Below are 17,616 nucleotides of genomic sequence, written 5' to 3'. Positions count from 1 at the left end.
AATATGTAAAGGGGCAGCAACAGAAAAAATACATAAAAAGTAGACTCAGGACCCAGCTGTCCTTATGAGATTGAGCCAGTCTTGCATGACATAGGATTTAGCAGATTTAAATTAGCATATGGGGTTAAGTTCCTTCAGAAGGGCTGTGAGGAATTATGCAAAGCCCTTTTCAGATGTCTCAGAGACATCATAGATATTCACCCTCACACAGTTTAAGCCTTCAAGCCCTTCATACTCTTCCTCCTGTGTTGCTGTGGTGGGACACAACCCCACAAAAGTTTTGTTGCTATCTCTGCCAGGAGTGGCTTTTCCCTCTAGGAGCCAGGGTGGAGCCCAGCAGCTCAGGCTGGTTTGTTTTGGGGTTCATTCAGCTCATTCTGTCCTTGTGGTTGTGCCATACCAGGGACAGAGAGGAGGGAGATGAGATCCCACATTTAGGACTCAGGGATTTTGGAGTGGTGCTCTGGAGGATGTGCTGTGGCTGTGCTGCAGCATCCATCCTGTAAGATCCACCTGCTTGCTCAGTGTGGGCTTTCACCACTGAATCACCAAACAAGTAACAACACACTAGCTGCTGAGGAAGACCTGTTCTTACCCCCTGGCTCATTTAATCCCCTCTCCTTTTCCTAGAGACTTCTAGGAATTAAGAAAAGTTGTGCCAGTACCTGGCTGCCACCCAGAGGGACATTCAAGGTGTTCAGCATGGTGGAGAGGCTCCCATGGCAATTTAGTCCAACCTAACCTGGAACCACCCCAGTGCAGCCCCTCCTTACAATTCATTCCCATTTTAAATGAAAAGCTAACTTGCTGCTGAGTCTTTTTTTTTGGCTGGATCAGGTCCCTAAGCCAACCCAGTGCTTTGTTGCAGGAGTGCTGGGGCCAGCACAAGCTGGGGGCCTGGGAGGGACTGACTGACCATGTCTTAAAAGTGGTCAGGAGAGTGCATGTGGAGCAGCCAGTGGTGATTTGGAGAATGGGGAGCAGAGCTGGGCAAAGACTCGATGCCTGTGCTGTGGTTTAGGTGGTACAGGAAGCCTGAGCTGGGAGCAGTGAGCTGCACCCCTCAGGAAAACACTGCTGCATTTTAATAACCCTCCTTATGTGTCTGCATGGCTCCCAACAGTGGCTGGCTGTGCACGAGCAAATACAGAGGGGTTTTATTTGAAGAGGCTGGAGAGGTGTTGTGACTAGAGGACAGATTATTCCCTTTACTCTGTTTTTGCTTTCAAAAACTTTGCAGCTATGGTGATAGCTTAAAAATCCTTAAATAGCATGTTTCTTAAACAGATGAAAGTGCAGATGTTCCCCCACCCTTGCTTACAGAGGCTTAAAAACTCATTTATTAGATCTTTAAAGATTTGTGACAAGCTTTGCAAATATTAATATTTGTGAATATTTTTGAAATCTCTCATAATGCTCAGTGTTACAGATGAATACTTTGTGATCTCAAAAAAAAATAATAGAAAAAAGGAAAAATCCCCACAGATTTGCTCCATTTTGATTAAAGGTGAGATTCAGGCATACAAATGGGTCTATTGTTATTTATTGAGTTTAGCAGATGCTAGACATCAGTTGGGGGAAATGAAATATTGTGTGATTTGTGTTTATTTTAATCCAAAAAGCCAACACTGCTTTTAAGCTTGACCACTCACAAGCAGAGTGCTGAAGAATCACATGGTTTTAATTCAGTGATTGATAACAGGGGATAGGAACAGGATTTCTCAACATCAATCCCATGCCTTATGACAGAGTTTTGGTAATGTAGCAATAGAAATGTCAGGTTTTTTTCAGCTTTTCAGTGGGTCAGTTTTAGTGGGCATCAGCCCAGTAATACACATTCACTGGGTTATATTAATGCATCATTGCTCTGCATGTGGTTGAGACCTGTGTCAGTAGCTGATAAAACTCTGCTCTGGGACTGATTTGGGGCTAGATTCCCACTCTGACTGAGATCTAGTTCCTTGCATGTAGCTGTGTGGTGTAGTTTAAAATGTCCCAGTGTCTCCATGCATCTGGCAGGTGACTGTCCTTTGGAATACCTGTGTCCTTCATGTCCAGAGGAGGGAATGGAGCTGGGGAAGGGGCTGGAGCCCCAGGAGCAGCTGAGGGAGCTGGGAAGGGGCTCAGCCTGGAGAAAAGGAGGCTCAGGGGGAATTTCTGACTCTGCACAACTCCCTGCCAGGAGGGGACAGCCGGGGGAGTCGGGCTCTGCTCCCAGGGAACAGGGACAGAGCAAGGGGAAATGGCCTCAAGTTGTGTCAGGGGAAATTTAGATTGGATATTAGTGAAAATTTCTTCTCTGAAAAGGTTTTCAGACATTGGAACAGACTGCCCAGGACAGTGGTGGTACCATCCCTGAAAGTGTTCAAAACAATTGTGGATGTGGCACCTGAGGACAGAGTTTAGTGGTGAACAGGGTGGTGCTGAGGGACTGGTTGGAGTCAGTGATCTTAGAGGTCTCTTCCAACCTTAAAAATTCTGATTCAGCAGCAGCCATGGAGTTCAGTCACCAGGACCAGCTGGGAATCACAAGTGTCCCCAGCGCACCTCAGGGGACACAAAGTGCCTGTGTGTGCACAACTACTGCTAACACCTTAGTGTTGGTGTCCTCGTGTCAGACTGAACCTCACCCTCTGAACAAAGAGGTGGCTCCTCCTCCAGGCACAGGAACAAGATGTAGAAATCATTTTGATCCAGCTGGCTGTTTGGTGGCACGGTGTGTGACAAATGGAAAGATTCTCCTCAGCCTACAAGGTCCTGTGTTGAGATGGCCTTCACTGCATCTGACACAAATCTCTTTTTCTTAGAAGAGAGCACCTCAGGCAGCAAAAGACACATCTTAGCCTCCAAAAAGAGCTGTAAATCAGGAACTTGGTGTTGTGGTCTGTGGCAGCTGTACATTAATTTGCTTCTGCTGATGTTTTGAGGTGGCTTCAAGCTGAGGAGCTGAGTTAGCACCAAGCTGGGCTCAGACTAATGTATCCTGCATAGGAGCACGGTCACATCAGCCACAGCAGCTCCCAGCTGGCTCAGGACAGGAAAGCAGTGAGCTCAGAGTCATCTGGGATGACAGATACTTCCCAGCTGCTTCTGAAAGTCTTTGGAATTGTGTCCTCAAGCTGTGCTGGTGCTGAGATCATGCTGGCACCAGGAGGAAATAGGAAGTGACTGACTGGCAGTGGCGTGTGGAGCCTCCCAGGGAGACAGGAGCTGTAAACACTGGCAGGACCTGTCAGTAAGTTCTGTCAGAGGCAGCAAGATCCTTGCTCAGATCAGATGGTCGAAGAGTTCGGCTGTTGGGTGGTTATTGATTCCAATCACTCTCTGAATTGTTTAGGACAGGTTAAGCAGCCACATTCTAACTGAAGCAAGGGGAAAAGTGCCCCAGACAGAATGACTCTGTCATTAGTTTGAAACCTGCCTGTGGGGAACCCACCATGCCTTAGATGTGCAAAGTGAGAGCAGTAAGACATTGTGCTGTCATTCCTCAGTTTACCTCCTGTGAGGCACCTCTGCCCTGCCTGGTGGAAGGTGATTGTCATGTCTAATGTCATGGAAGGTATCACAGTGGTGTGACCTGCTGTGGCCAGGGGGTAAAACCATCTCTGGATTCCCCATCCCTGGATTCCTCACCTGTGGAAGTGTTCCAGGTCAGATTGGACAGGTCAGGGGCTCTGAGCAGCCTGGCCTAGCACCTGGCATTCCCAACCATGGCAGGAATCATCATTAAGGTCCCTTCTGACCCAATACTTTCCAGGATTCTCTGATCTCCTTCTCTAGCTCATTTCTAATCTAGCAACCTCCCTCCTAAGCCTGAATAAAATTTAAATCTTTGTTTTAGTGAAGTGAAGCATCTTCCTGAAAGGAGAAGGATATTGGGTAACAGGAGAAGAGTGCTGACATTTTAAATGTATCAGTGTCCAAGAGGTCAAGCCAGAAAAGAGTTGTGCAAGTATTTTACATGAGCTGAGCTTTGGGGAGCATGCACATGATTTTCTGGGCATTGCTTTTCAGCCCTGAAGGTGTTGCCTCCCATTCCAGCAGAGATGCAGATTGCATGTAGGCTGGTGGAAAGTGATCTTGCCACCCTGCCAGCTTAGTTTGCAGTTCTTGTTTCTATGATATTGAATTTGCCTTCAGGAAACCTTGTTAGCATCAGAAGCAGAAAATATGAAAGTCGTGCCTGTTTTTTTCCTGATCAGTGCATCAAACAGGAGCTTAATAATTTTATTTTTCCAATTAATTTTCTCATGTTTTGAACCACACCTTAAAACTTGAGTGAAGTTAAAATAGTGGTCAGGAGCCAAAGAAGGGTCAGACTTAAAGAGCAGGAACCTCATGCTGGAAAAACACAAGGTTTGCCATCTTCCAGGAGATTTCTAGCACTAAATGAGCAATTCTGAAAAAAGTTCTTAGTCAGATAGGTTTGGGTTTTGATAGTGCTGTGGGAAGCAGTGAGTTGGATTCAATGATCCTTTTGGATCCCTTGAGATGTTCTGTGATCCTCTGGCTCTGTGAATTAAGCAGGAGAGTCAATGAGCCCTGCAGTTTGCCAGGGCATTGTTGAATAAAGCAGCATTGCACAGGCAGGCACATCAGGTCAAGTGAGTTTTCTTTCCCTTCAGGTGTCCCCTGGACTGAAGGACAAATAAAACACAGTGTGGAATTTGCATTCTGTAGCTCCATTTTGTTGGTTTATTTTTTTTCTTTTCACCTCCAGGCGATTCAGAAAATGGGCCTAGAGATGGGGAAGTTTATTTTAGGGGATTTTATAATAGACTTAAAAATACTCTGCGTGGTTGAGTTCTGTCCAGAAACAGCACATTACTCTGTGAGCTGAAGATACAGGCAGGTTTCATCACAAAAACCATTCCAAGAGAGCTCCCTGGCTCTCTGGCAAAGTGCTGGAAGATGCTTATCTTCACAGAACAATGGAACAGATTCACTACAGCTGCTGGTTGTAGTTTCAGCCAAACATTCATTCACTGACAAATTCCTTTCACTGGAGTAAAATGTTAAGGGAAATTATTAGGGGAAAAAAAAATGAAAAAAAAAATAAATTCAACCAAATTTTTTTTTAAAATGAAACCATTTGTAGGATTTTATTTTCATATTTTTATCACAAGGGAGGAAATGTAGGTGGTTAAATTTTAAGAGCCTTGTTCTTATGAAGGAGGGCAACATCCCAACTTGGGGAAAGATCTGCTTAACTTGAAAAGAAATAAATGACAAAAACTAATATATAAATAAATATATTTTTCAGGGGCATTTATTCTTCCAGTAGCAAACCTCTTTTTAGCCAGCTTCAGTATTTATCTGAATAATGTCTTTCTACTTCTTCCTAGCCAGGCAAAGAGAGGAGATGCTTCTCCTTTCTCTAAAGCCAACAGCAGCCCACCAATAAAGATGTTTCTGCAAGGTCACATTGTGGTCACTAAATCCCTAAATTCACTAATTTAGATGGGAGCACTTCTGTACATATTTTTTTTGTTTACAGGATCAAGAACCTACCACCAATCTCCCCCACATCCTAAGAAATAGACACTAACACAGGAAATTTCCCCCCATATTTGGGTTACTGCTAAAAACAGCAGGATCCCTGCTTTGTCAGGCTCTCCCACAACTGAAGGGACACCACTGGGTTCCAGCTCCTTTAGTCTCACTGGTTCTGCCCTGGGTTTGAAGGATAAAGATCACAGCCTTCAAGGAATATTTTGAGAAAATTTTCTTAGAGGAAGGTCTGCCTTTATGGGAAGGGCTTGTTATTTATTTTTACTGACATTTTTGTGTGAAAACCAAGCCATTTGAGTGGGAAAATGGCATAACCTGGCTCATTAAGACCGTGGTGTTTCCTAAGAAAATGCTTCATAACGTTTGAAACTCTGAGATGTGTCTTTGGTAGGTTTGTCACATAAAATGACAAAGGTTTAAAATAAGAAAACCTGAGGAATTGATAGAGGGAAAAAAAAAAAAAAAAAAAAAAAAAAGCAGGGACAAAGTAAAGTTTTTTGCAGATATTTGCAATAAATTGTGGACAAATCCCAACCTGAAATGACACCAAGCCTGTACTTGTGTGCCTGGGCAATATGGGCATCAGCCCTGGGACTATTATGTCATTGTAAAGTTGAGAAAAGTAATTACTGTTTTCTGAAGTGATGAACTGTGCCTGAATGCCAGTGCTTGGAGACTGATGCTGATTTAACCCTGTTATCTCTTTACCTCCAGAGGAAGTATGCGCTCCATTACAAGATTGCTCTCATCATAAACTACCTGGGCCACTGTATTTCAGTAGGGGCCCTTATAGTTGCCTTTATGCTTTTCTTGTGCTTGAGGTGAGTAATGTGTTTGCATGTTTCTAACTCAGTTGGGTGATGATTTCTGGGTTGCTCCAGCCCCCTCGTGACTCTGTCCAGGTCGTGGATGCTCCTGAAAGTGGTCATGGCTTTTATGTTCCTCAGAATATCCGTGGTTTTGCTGACTAATGTGCTGGATGAGCTCCTCTGAGAGTAGGAGCTAAAGCCTGTTTGGATTCAGGGACAGAGCTGAACATGATTTATTGATGCATCAAAAAAAATTGTAGTGAGTGCAGTGTTCTTCTTTAAGGGGGACCAGGATCTGAGTGTGTCAAGTTGCAAGTTTTGGGGGCAGGTTTTGTTTTCTCACAAGGCAGAACATGGTAATGCCTTGCATTCCCTGACAGCTAAACCCAGATCTAAACCAAAGGAAACAGAACAAAATATTTCCATTTTGCTTTGGGTTAATTTTGGTTTTTCTTTCATTAAAGGGCTTAGAAGTTTTCTTAAATAAAAAGAGGATTTATCATCAGTGGAGCTTAATCCCCAGCAGTGTTCATGAAATGATGAATGCAAATCAAGAAGACTGCATAGAAACCCTTCCCTGATCTGGTCCAGGGTGCAGAAGGGAGTTTGGCAAATGGAGATGTCAGTGAAAGCAGAATTAGGGCTAAAGGGACCAGAAAGGACAGGAGGAAAGGCAACTTGGTGGAAAACAAGTAGATGCAGATCAGTCATCATATGTATATCAACAGCCTGAATCACAGGAATATATTTTCATAGGAGTGGCCTGGTGGGTTAATTCTGTATTATGTCTTGGATTCCATGGCATTTCTGTATAATTTGTGCTCTGTTGTCCAGGAGAGTTCAACCTGAATTTAAAACCAGCCCCACTGAGTGCTGTGGAATGATAATCCCTAAGAAAAACCTTTCCCTAATAGCAGAGGATAAACTGGGTGGAGGACATCCTCCCCCTGCCCAGGATTACAACAGGATGATTGACAGTGACCTCAGAGCAAGAATTACTCTTTTCCTGGAGCGGAGCATCCCAAAAGTCTTAGCTAAGTCTTCTGAGCATTCCTAACAAGGCCTTTTCTAATAACAATAGGAATCTTCTCGCACTCCAGCATCTATAAACAGAATAAATCTATGCTAATGGAAACAAAAAAAACACCTTAAAAAATTAAATGAGAACTTTTATGATGCATCAATTTAAACTTCCATTTCCAGCCCTGTACAGTGGATATAAAGCTAATTCCCACAGTGCTTGGAGACCTGAATTAATTTGCACTGAATAAAGAATGCAAATTATTCATTGCAGTAACTATATTCCTTGCTTTTATGCTTAGTCTTTTATAAATGCTTGAGTAAATAACACAAAAACAATTAGGTAGGATGGTATAAATGTACCCATCTTCAAACACAGAGGGGGCCCAGCTGAATTCTTCTAAATTGTTCTTCTGTTGTTTAAACTTAAAGGTTTAAATTTTGCAGTCAGCTTCAACATTAAAAACAACTGAGTAGTGGCAATTAAGTATTTCCCTGTACATGCTGTGAATTAAGATAGTCCATCTTTTCAAATTCACATTGTGTCATGCAAAACGTGTCCAGTGTGCAGCCAGAGTTAACCAGCATGAGATTCCTCAGGGTCTGTCGACACACCTCCATTCCCCAAAGTTCTAGAGATCTTCCAGAGAAGGCAACCCAAATTCACGTTTCATTACAGGTTGTCCATACCCAGATTCTGGGTTATGGACATCTTCATCACATTTACCTCTGTAAGGTGCCCCAAGAACACATCAGTTTTGATAATCAGTTTCTGTTACTTGGGGTTTGTTTTTTTTTTAATGCTGTTTTATTTTGTATGGAAGAAGGTATGATGGAATTAGGTGAAAGGAGAGAATTTAGGCAATTCATGGCCAAAAAAAATACAGTCTGATAGCTCCTCATCTTGACCTAAAGTAGAAATCTGCCAGTTCCTTATTCCTTCCCCACTCCGTCCATCTACCTCACTCCATGAGTCCCTGCTAAGAGTGAAAATAGAGGACACCTCCAGGAAGATTCAAGTTTTACATCTGCTCCCAATTTTTAGGCTTCTCACCCATGACCTGCTCAGTTTCCCTTTGCTCTGTCAGTGCAGGTGGATCCCAAAGGCAGCCCTGTCTCAAGGGGGAGGCTGGAGCACACCTGCTCTGTTGGAACATAACTGTTGGCCAGACTTTGGGATCTCTCACTCTGGGGGTTTTAGGAGCAGGTGAAATATCTGGCATGCATGGCAAAAGGTGTTGCTGTGGTGTTCAGCTGGTCAGGAGGATGTTCTGCTCTTTGAAATGAGCTCCACCATCACTGGTGCTGCCCCAGCCCAGTGGGGCTTAGTCCTCCAGCTTAGTCCTGGGTTGTGCTGAGGTGGGAAGGGGGAAGGAAGTGGTTCTCAATCCTTAATCCAATAAATTTTCCCAAATTTATCCTGTCACCTTGTACCCAGCTTCATCCTTCAATCACAACCCACGCTCCATTTAGTAGAAGAGTCTTTCTGCTTTAAACACACCTGTTTTAGGGGTCAGGAATCTCAGATGTAGCAGCAGGTGATGAAATCATCTGCCATTTGTGTCCATGAGACCCCAACAAAGCTGGGAGGGGATGAGAGCTCAGCCAGGGCCCCCCTTTTCCTGTGAAGACCCATTTTAGCCTTGTTTTCTCCACATCTGCCACATCTGAACCTGTGCAATGACAAGCAAGACAGTAAACATTTCATTTAGCACCTGAATGATAAGCAGTGAAGGAGAGGGCTTGATTGTTGCTGGCACACTGGCTGAGTGCCAGTGAGTCACTGAGGCAGCTCTAAAGGTCCAAGTCAACAGCAGTTTCTCAAGGTCTAAATGTAAGTGGTCTTAAAATTGTGAGAGCTGTGCTGTGTGTACCATGCAAAACCAAACAAACTCACAAACAAAAAGGAATGCACCAAGAAGGAAAAACAAAGAATTTGTGCATAAAGTGTGCTGTAGATGGAGGTCGATTGATCTCCAATGCAGGCCTGGAAAGATTTGCTCAGGGCTCTTCCCTTGGCATTATTGAATGGGTCTGCACTGCTGGGATTCTCACAGTCTGTTTGTTCTCATTAACAGTCAAGTTTGCTCCCTCCCTCAGGTGCACACAGGCAGCTCCCACTGACTCAGCCTCATTGTCCCACTGAATCACAGTCTTGCACTGCTGAAGCAGAAATTTTCCATAGGAGGAATCCTGCTATCAGTAATACCAATCAAGATGAAGAAAAAGAAAATAATTCTAAAAAAAATTTCCAATGGATTAAAATACTTCTTTTGAATCACGTTTTTCCTTTGCTGATGCTGATAATGCAGAAACCCAAATTGCTTTGTCCTAGATTTTCCCTTGTCACTGTGCTGTTAGAGCATCCTCTGAGGTAGAAGGAGAGTCATTTGTAAAACTCCTGACTTATTACTAAACAAAGTGCTGGCAGTGGGCAGCAGTGACCTGAGTAGATTCCATCAGAAGTTTTATTTGTGCAGTGGTTATCAGAGAAGAAGTAGGGGAATAAAGGTATTTGTTCTGGAAAGCATCAACGTCCCTGCTGAGTTTTGAATCCAATAAAGGATGGTGCTGACAGGAAGATAGGCTGGAGATTAAAAATGACATGTCCTTGCTGGATAAAGGCAGCTATAAAAACAACCAAACCCACAAACATTGTCGTAACATCTTTTGTCACTACTATGGTAGCAGTGAAAGCAAATTGAAGTTTTGGGGGAAATTCTGCTTTCCTGTTGCCCTTAAATTTAGCTCTTTCTATTTCCCCAGTAAAGCATTTGATTTATTTTTTCCCTCATAAGCCTGAAGCAGTGTCTCTGTTCTTCCTTATGATTACACACAGATTTCCTAAATCCCACATATTATTTCTCCCCAAAAGACTGGAACATTTTTTTTCCTAAAACAATATAGTTGCTTCTTTTTTTCCTTTTCCCACCCTAACCATCTCCTATCTACTTTCCTTTATTCTCTCCTGTTCCAAGTTCCTTTGAACCACCCTGTGCTCTTCAGTCTGGTGCAGGATTGGCAGGATTGCTGCTGCAGGCCTCTGTTTGTAAGAATGGAAGAGTTTGATTAAACGATTTTAGAAACCTGTCAGGAGAAATGCAGAGCATCAATACAGAGCAGGTTCCACAGAGCAAAGTGATGTGGAACCTCTCAGAACCTGCAGACTGAGGATATCTCGAGTAAGGAGGAGATCTGCATGATTAATTCTGGTTTGCATTTAAGAGGATGAGGTTTCTGATGTGACTGGAGCAGAGTAGGCTCCACATCTAAGGCACAATATCTTTTCTTCTTGTGGAACAAGAGGAAAGAGCAAGTCCCAGGTCAGGACATCACTTAACAGAGCTCGTGTCAGTGCTCCATGTTCTTCCTCATCTCCTGCCTTCCCACCCAGCCCAGTTCAGTCTGTTCCCTCTGCCATTTCAATAGCAGAGCCTTCATTAATGATTCAGGCACATGGCAGTGTTAAACTTTGCCATAAATCCTGGGCTGGGTGCGATGGCTGTGGGTTTGAACACAGCTCAGTCCCACCCTGTAACAGTCCACAGTAAAGTCCACAGAGAAAGGCAGGAATGAAAATTTGGGAATTCTGTAAATAAGAACAACGAGGGGACCATCTTTAAATACAAAACATCTGAAGTGCCTGTACTGCCTGAATCTCTGTGAAGAGTCTCATCCAATGAACTCAGATGAAGACCAGAAACACTTTTCCTATTGATTAACCCCAGGCCATTGCCTTTGCTTCCCACTGCCTTTCCCCGCTCCCTCCTCATCTCACATCTGCAGGACTTGTTCTTTACACTCTTTGTATGGAGCCTACGCCACACAAAATAAAACCCCAGAGAGCAGGGCCCTCATGAGCTCCTGGAATAATAGCAGTAATTAAAAGTGTGCCCAGAGAGCTCTGTTCTTAAAATGTGAAAGGTTTCACAAGCTGCATCTGAAATCGTGGTATTGTAACCTAGCACAAAGAAAGCCACTGAGGAGTGTTGTTGCTGCCTATAAATACATCACCACTGGATAAACACTGGGAACTGAAGAGCTGCTTATGATCAAGGACAGTGTCAGTGCAAGAAACAAAGGGTGTAGGTGCTCTACAGACAGATTTGTGAGTGGATGTGAAAGGATGATTTCCAGCCCAAAGAGCAGAGGGGTCCCAGAGCACTGTGGTAGAGAAAAAAAATTAAGTTGGAGTCAAGCTAGAGTATCGGGAATTTATGAAATGCTTTTGCTCAGTAACTTCCTTGACCTGTGGTTTGGAGGCCACTTTCTATCCTGTGCTAGAAAGATGTTACTGCTGGTATATTTCTGTTGCTGCCAAGATTTTTGGCTGTGAATTTTTGGAGATGGACATGAACGTGTTTGAATTCTGTTTATATAGCTGCTCTTACAAGATCTAGATCTATGCTGACTGGCAAGTTAAAACCTGTCTGTGTTCTACTTGTGGTGATGATGGAATGGTTTTGGGAACAGTGGAGAAGACATTGCAGCTTTTCCAAGGTTTCAGAGAAAGGAGGAAAGGAAAGTTTGGTCTTTGCAGTTTATATTTGAATCATGTTCAGGAGTGCAATTTGATTTAAAAAAAAACCAAACAAACCACATCCTGGGTCACCTCTGGGAAGGAAAATCAGAGAATATGTTTTCAAGGTGATGTTTGGTGTAATGAACTGCAGATGCACCTTCAGCTGTTCAAGTGCTAAATGGTTCCATTTCAGTTTTCACCCATGGAATTGCACATGTAGGACCCCCACTAACTCCACTGTAGTTGTTCAGCACTCAGGAACCTTCTCTTCTGTCTAACCTAAAAGATAATTCAGATGCTGGAGGGAGTCCAGGGAAGGGAACAGAGCCAGGGAAGGGTCTGGAGCCCCAGGAGCAGCTGAGGGAGCTGGAAAGGGGCTCTGCCTGGAGAAAAGGAGGCTCAGGGGGGATTTCTGACTCTGCACAACTCCCTGCCAGGAGGGGACAGCCAGAGGGGGTCAGGCTCTGCTCCCAGGGAACAGGGACTGGAGGAGAGAGAACGGCCTCAGGCTGGACCAGGGGATGTTTAGGTTGGATATCAGGGAAAATTTCTTCACTGAAGGAGTGGTCAGGCATTGGAACAGACTGCCCAGGGCAGTGATGGAGTCACCATCCCTGTAAATGCTCAAAAAGCACGTGGACATGGCACTCGGGGGCAGGGTTTTGTGGTGCTGGGTCAATGGTTGGACTTGATGATCTTGGAGGGCTTTTCCCACCTACAACAATTCCATGGTTCTGTGAATTCTGCTGTTTCACATTGCTCTGTCAGCTAAAGCATGAGAGGGGGGAGGGGGATGTTTCTGTCACCCCTAAATGGGCCATGGACACCCCTGGCAGCCTCTGGGTTGCCTTTGCCTGCTATGGGAACAGCAGCTTCCCTGGGGATGTGCCCAGGCTGAGCCACTGGACACATTTCCTAATGCCCAGTGAGCACCATGAGAATGAATAATTTAGACCAAGCACAGGAATAATTATTTGGGAAGTTTCCAGTCTTTCCTGAATTCCTGGCCAAATGCTCCAAAATAATTAAATATTTCACACCATGTCTTGGTGTAAATGAGGCCAAGGAGAGTGTGAACAGCAGCATCAGCAACTCAGACTTTCCTCCTTGGTTTATCACCACAGTATCTGCAAATGTAGATAATGTAATAAACTTTGCTAATTGTGTAATTGTATTAAAAGTTAAAAAAAAAAATTAAAAAAGCATAACCTTTGAATTCCCTAGCTGATTATTTAAATTAATTTGGTTTCAGATTTTTTTTTATTTTCTTTTTTTTTTGTACAATCCCATAAGGGGATTATGAATGAGGACATGCTGTGCTCTCATATTTCCCAAACAGTAGCTGTAAGCCAGATCAGCTACTCTGAGCTCTCAATGTCTGGCTTCTGATGTCCTGTCTATGATTTGTGCAATCCCACTGCAGTAGTCACTCTCCATGGAAAACATTTACCTTTCCACAGTGTGAACTGGTAATTACAATCTGTGTCAGAAAACTTAAATTGCAAAGTGTTTTCTGCTCAAAAAGATACTTTACAGCCCTGTTTTCTCTTTGTTCAAAAATTACTGGCATCTGACCACCATTTACCAGAGTCCTAAATCTTTTCTTCAGCCACACTCACATGCTGCACTAAATTAAGTCATCTGTATTTATCATTTTTGTGAAAATTGGGGATTTTCTCCAGTGGATGACTTGATGGCACAATTAGGGTTGGAGTTGTGTCCTTGGAGTATGCAGGGGCTGGGTTTCAGCTCTCCCTTATTTAAGCAGCGAGCACATCCAGTCTGGGGCTGCCCTGCCTGTTGTGTGTTGTGTTGGCTGCATCCTTCCCACCCCCTGGAACATCAGTGCTGAAAGCCTTTGTGTCTACAGCAGGCAGGATGCCCCAGGTCCTGCCATTAAAAACTGGCTTGCAGGCAGGAGGGTGAAGCTTTGGAAAAGACAAATGCACAGATGGTTCCACAGTGGATTTATTTTTGGGGTCTCTGTACATCCTAAATACTCATGGAAGTTGCTGCTTCTCCTCTTCACCTGAGCATTTCATTCCTGTCCTCGTGATAAGCTCTCACTTCCTTCCAGGCTTCCATTCTTCCCTTGCTCTTCCTCTTGCTTTTCCTGTGGGAATATTTATATTCCCCAGGCAACTGCCACCAAGAAGCTGATTTTCCCTGCCTGCCTCTCCAGCTGCTGTTCCCATCTGGAAGCATTAGGAGTTCCAGAATATTTGCACTGATTGAGCACACCGGGGAAACCGTGGGGACCTCAGGGGAGGCTTCCATGTGGGTGAAAGCAAATAGGCCCTGGCAGGCACAGAGCCTGGGAAATAACTTGCTGGGAGGTATTCTTCCCACTCCATGCCATTTATGGGTTGTACATGTGTTTTGCCTGCCCTAGAAAAGACAAAAGAGGGGAAATGGTTTTTTAAGTATTGTCCACGATTCTCCTCCTTCTGGCATGTTCCACTCATGGAATGGGAAGAGCTCCAGCAAAGTGCACTCCTATTTCTCCTATCAGCTATTTCCAGAGAGGCTTTGGGACAGCAGTCTTAATTGAACATCATTATTAATGGAATACTACATGAATTAATAGAAGGTTTCCAAGCTTCCTTAATAAAGTTTTCATTTGTGATTATTTCTATGCAGATGATGCAACTAATTCAGCGTGCTTTCAACCATGCTGGCACATTATTATGATTGTTAATGCTAATTGTTTGTCTCATGCTTTGAATCAGAAAATAGTGGCTCTGTGCGTCCCAAAGGAAAAAAATACCACTGTATGGATAAAGTGAGGAAAAAAACCCAATAAATCAACAGAAAGCTACTTCTAGTTTTACCAGGGCTATTTATAGATGGACATTTCTGTATCAGTGAGGCCACCTTTACAGAAAGACTTGATGTGATTTTCTTTCTGCCTTTCCAGATCTCACAATTTTGCAAGTGGAAAGATTGGGGTTTCTATTTCTCTGCGTTCTCTGTCAAATCACACAATTAAGGTCATTTGGTAAAAATAATTAGCAGGACATCTTCTCTCCACCAACAATCAGCAGCTCCTTCTGCCCACCTCTGACCCAGGCTGCAGTCAGCTGCTGGAGAATTTGGCTTTTTTTCCCCCCTTTGCTGCTGTTTTGCTTTGTGGAAGCCCAGCTCTGACACCCTGCACACGAGGCAGTTCAGGAAGCTGGTGGTAGGCAACCGAGTCAGGGAACAACATGGTCTGTTCTCAGATCAAATAAAGGGCTGTTGTGTGCAATTTCTCACAATGCACCTGGCTCTTGATTTACTAATTAGGAAGGCTAAGGAGAAGCATGTTGGCTTTTATTTTAATTGCTTCTTCACATCCAACCTGCTGCAAAGCTGAGCTGAGTGCTCTGTGTGTGTGGTGAGAGGGAGGCTCATCCCAGATCCCAGATGATTTCATCTGGTTTGGCCAGCAGAGCCACAGGCTCTGGGGCTCTGGATTCACTGGAATATACACATTTTCCTATAGACCCAGGGAGATTCATTGAGGTTGGAGTAGACCTCTAAGATCATTGTCTCCAATCTTTACCCCGGCACTGTAGCTCCACCACTAAACCCTGTCCCCAAGTGCCACATCTAAATGTTTTTTGAACACTTTCAGGGATGGTGACTCCACCACTGCCCTGAGCAGCCTGTTCCAATGCCTGATCACCCTTTCAGAAACAAAATTTTTCCTAATATCCAATCTAAACCTTCCCAGGTGCAACTTGAGGCCATTTCCTCTGGTCCTGTCCCTGTTCCCTGGAAGCAGAGCCTGACCCCCACTTCCACCCTCCTGGTCAGGGAGTTCTAGAGAGAGAGAAGGTCCCTCCTGAGCCTCCTTTTCTGCAGACTAAACACCCCCAGCTGCTCCTCATCAAACTTGTGCTCCAGATTCTTCCCAGCTTTGTTTCCCTTCTCTTCACAAGCTCTGCTATTGTGTTGTCCCCAAATTCCTGCAAATAAAAAACAAGACACTTCATAACTCAGTCTCCCATGAGTGTGCTGTCACTTTCTACACTCCTCTACCCAAAGCCTCACATCATCAGCCTTTGAAACAGGTTTGGTGTCAGGTAGACCAACCCTTGATGAAAAAACACCAAATTCTCCTGGTGACACCATGCTCAGAGCCAGGTATTGATGATCTGCTGGCTCTTCCTCTTCCTTCCTTCATCATTCCCTCCAACTGGAAGGATAGAGGAGAATGGTATTTGTGCTTCTTATCCCTTAAGCAGTTGTCTGGGTCATGAAGACAGGAAAATATGAGGATATGAAGCCATGAAAACATGAGGATACCTCTGCTGAAAGCCACAGCAGGACTCCTGTGCATCAGGCAGAAACTCCTGCCCTTTCAGGAGGAGGTGTCTGGATACATTCAGCAGGGAAAGCAGTGGTTCTTAAATCATGAGGAACCGATCAACCCTTTCATTTACAAAGCCAAGATGCCTCCAGTGGCTGTTTCTCTTCTCTCCATGTCAGAAATTGTTCGTCCTTTTCTCAAGGAAATCGTTTTCCTTCTGTGTGTTCCTTCACTGACACACACCCCCTGCTTGTGCCTGTCTGACCTTGCTGTATTTCAGGGGGAAATTTCCTGCCCAAAATCTGCTGTCAGGCACAAGCAGAAGTGAAATTGCTGCATGAACCGTGTGAGTGCAGGATGCAGCACCAAGCACTCCTCCCAGCCTGTTCCACAGCCCATGGATGAGCAGTTCCTTGCTGTCCAGATCCAGGCATTTTCTGTTCCTTCACCTTGCAGCTTCCAAGGACAGGAGGGGGTGAAATTTGTGAGGAAATGCCTCCTCACCCAGCCCTTGGGAATGGGCAGAGAAGTAGAGAAGAGGAAACCAGACAGACAAAGGTGTTCTACTGTGAATAACAGATTATGAGCTCTTCAGTCCATTGTGTTGGTGCAGTAATCCATGGCCTGACCCCAGTGAATATAAACCACAAAAGGAGTCCAGTGACTCCTGGGAGGAATTGGGGCCACCAGTGAGGTCATTTAATGCATTTAAATAGTCTCTGAATCAGGAATATCTTCAGACTGCAAGGAGCAAGGAGGTAAGAGCAAGGAACAACTTACAGTTCAAATGTTTTCTCCCTGTTTCAAATGCTCTTTCCCAAATTAATTTTTACTGATCCCCACAGGGACTGAGTCCCAGCCTAAATGGCACATTGGTCTAAGTGAACATGAAAGTTCTTCTGTCTTTATGTTATGACCTCAATCTTTAAGTCTGTGGTGAGTGAATTGCTGCAACTTCTCTCTTTATTCTGTCCATCCTCAGCCCCATGCATCAAGAAAGAGCTAGCAGAAGAGTCCAGCCCAAGCTTTGACCAGTGATTTTTGTCTGAAAAGGTTTAGAGTAGGAAAGCAATAGTTAATTCCTCCTCAGTGGAAACCCATAGCCTCATTCCTTGGTGTCTTGTGATGTGCCAGCCTTCAGGATCTCAGGGGTGGTGATTTGTGCTGCTGTTCTTGCACCATTCAGCACACATCAAGGCTTGTAAAACAAGTGGAAACGGCCTAAGTGATGTTACCTGACATGAAGATGGATAGGAAACCTTCTATCATTGGATCCTTTGGGCTGGGGAACTCTGAATGGCTCTGTAAGTCACAATTCTTTCCAGCAGTGCTGTAATTATGTCTGAAGCAGCAGTTCAGCACCCAGTCCCCTCAGCTCCCATTTCTCCCCTCTCCCTTGTGACTCCTTCCCTCCTGAGGGGCAGCTCTCTGCTCTCTGTGCTCTCATTCTCCTCATGTTG

At 44.3% G+C, this 17,616-nt stretch overlaps 1 protein-coding gene across 3 annotated transcripts in view; it reads left to right on the top strand.

Annotated features, from left to right (window-relative positions):
* The window catches only part of CRHR2 (corticotropin releasing hormone receptor 2), a 135,923-nt gene that overhangs the window by 73,368 nt on the left and 44,939 nt on the right, over window positions 1-17,616 (top strand). For all 3 annotated transcript variants that reach the window (XM_086866698.1, XM_086866720.1, XM_086866709.1), the window contains one exon: window positions 6,226-6,332. In XM_086866698.1, coding sequence (XP_086722824.1) covers window positions 6,226-6,332 — 107 coding nt within the window. The remainder of the gene's footprint in view (window positions 1-6,225; window positions 6,333-17,616) is intronic.

The sequence above is a fragment of the Cyanistes caeruleus genome, chromosome 1 (genome assembly GCF_971803275.1).
Source record: "Cyanistes caeruleus chromosome 1, bCyaCae1.hap1.1, whole genome shotgun sequence".
In the NCBI taxonomy this organism is placed as follows: Eukaryota; Metazoa; Chordata; class Aves; order Passeriformes; family Paridae; genus Cyanistes; species Cyanistes caeruleus.
The sequence above is the reverse complement of the archived record's forward strand: the minus strand, read 5'-3'. Positions and strand labels throughout refer to the sequence as shown.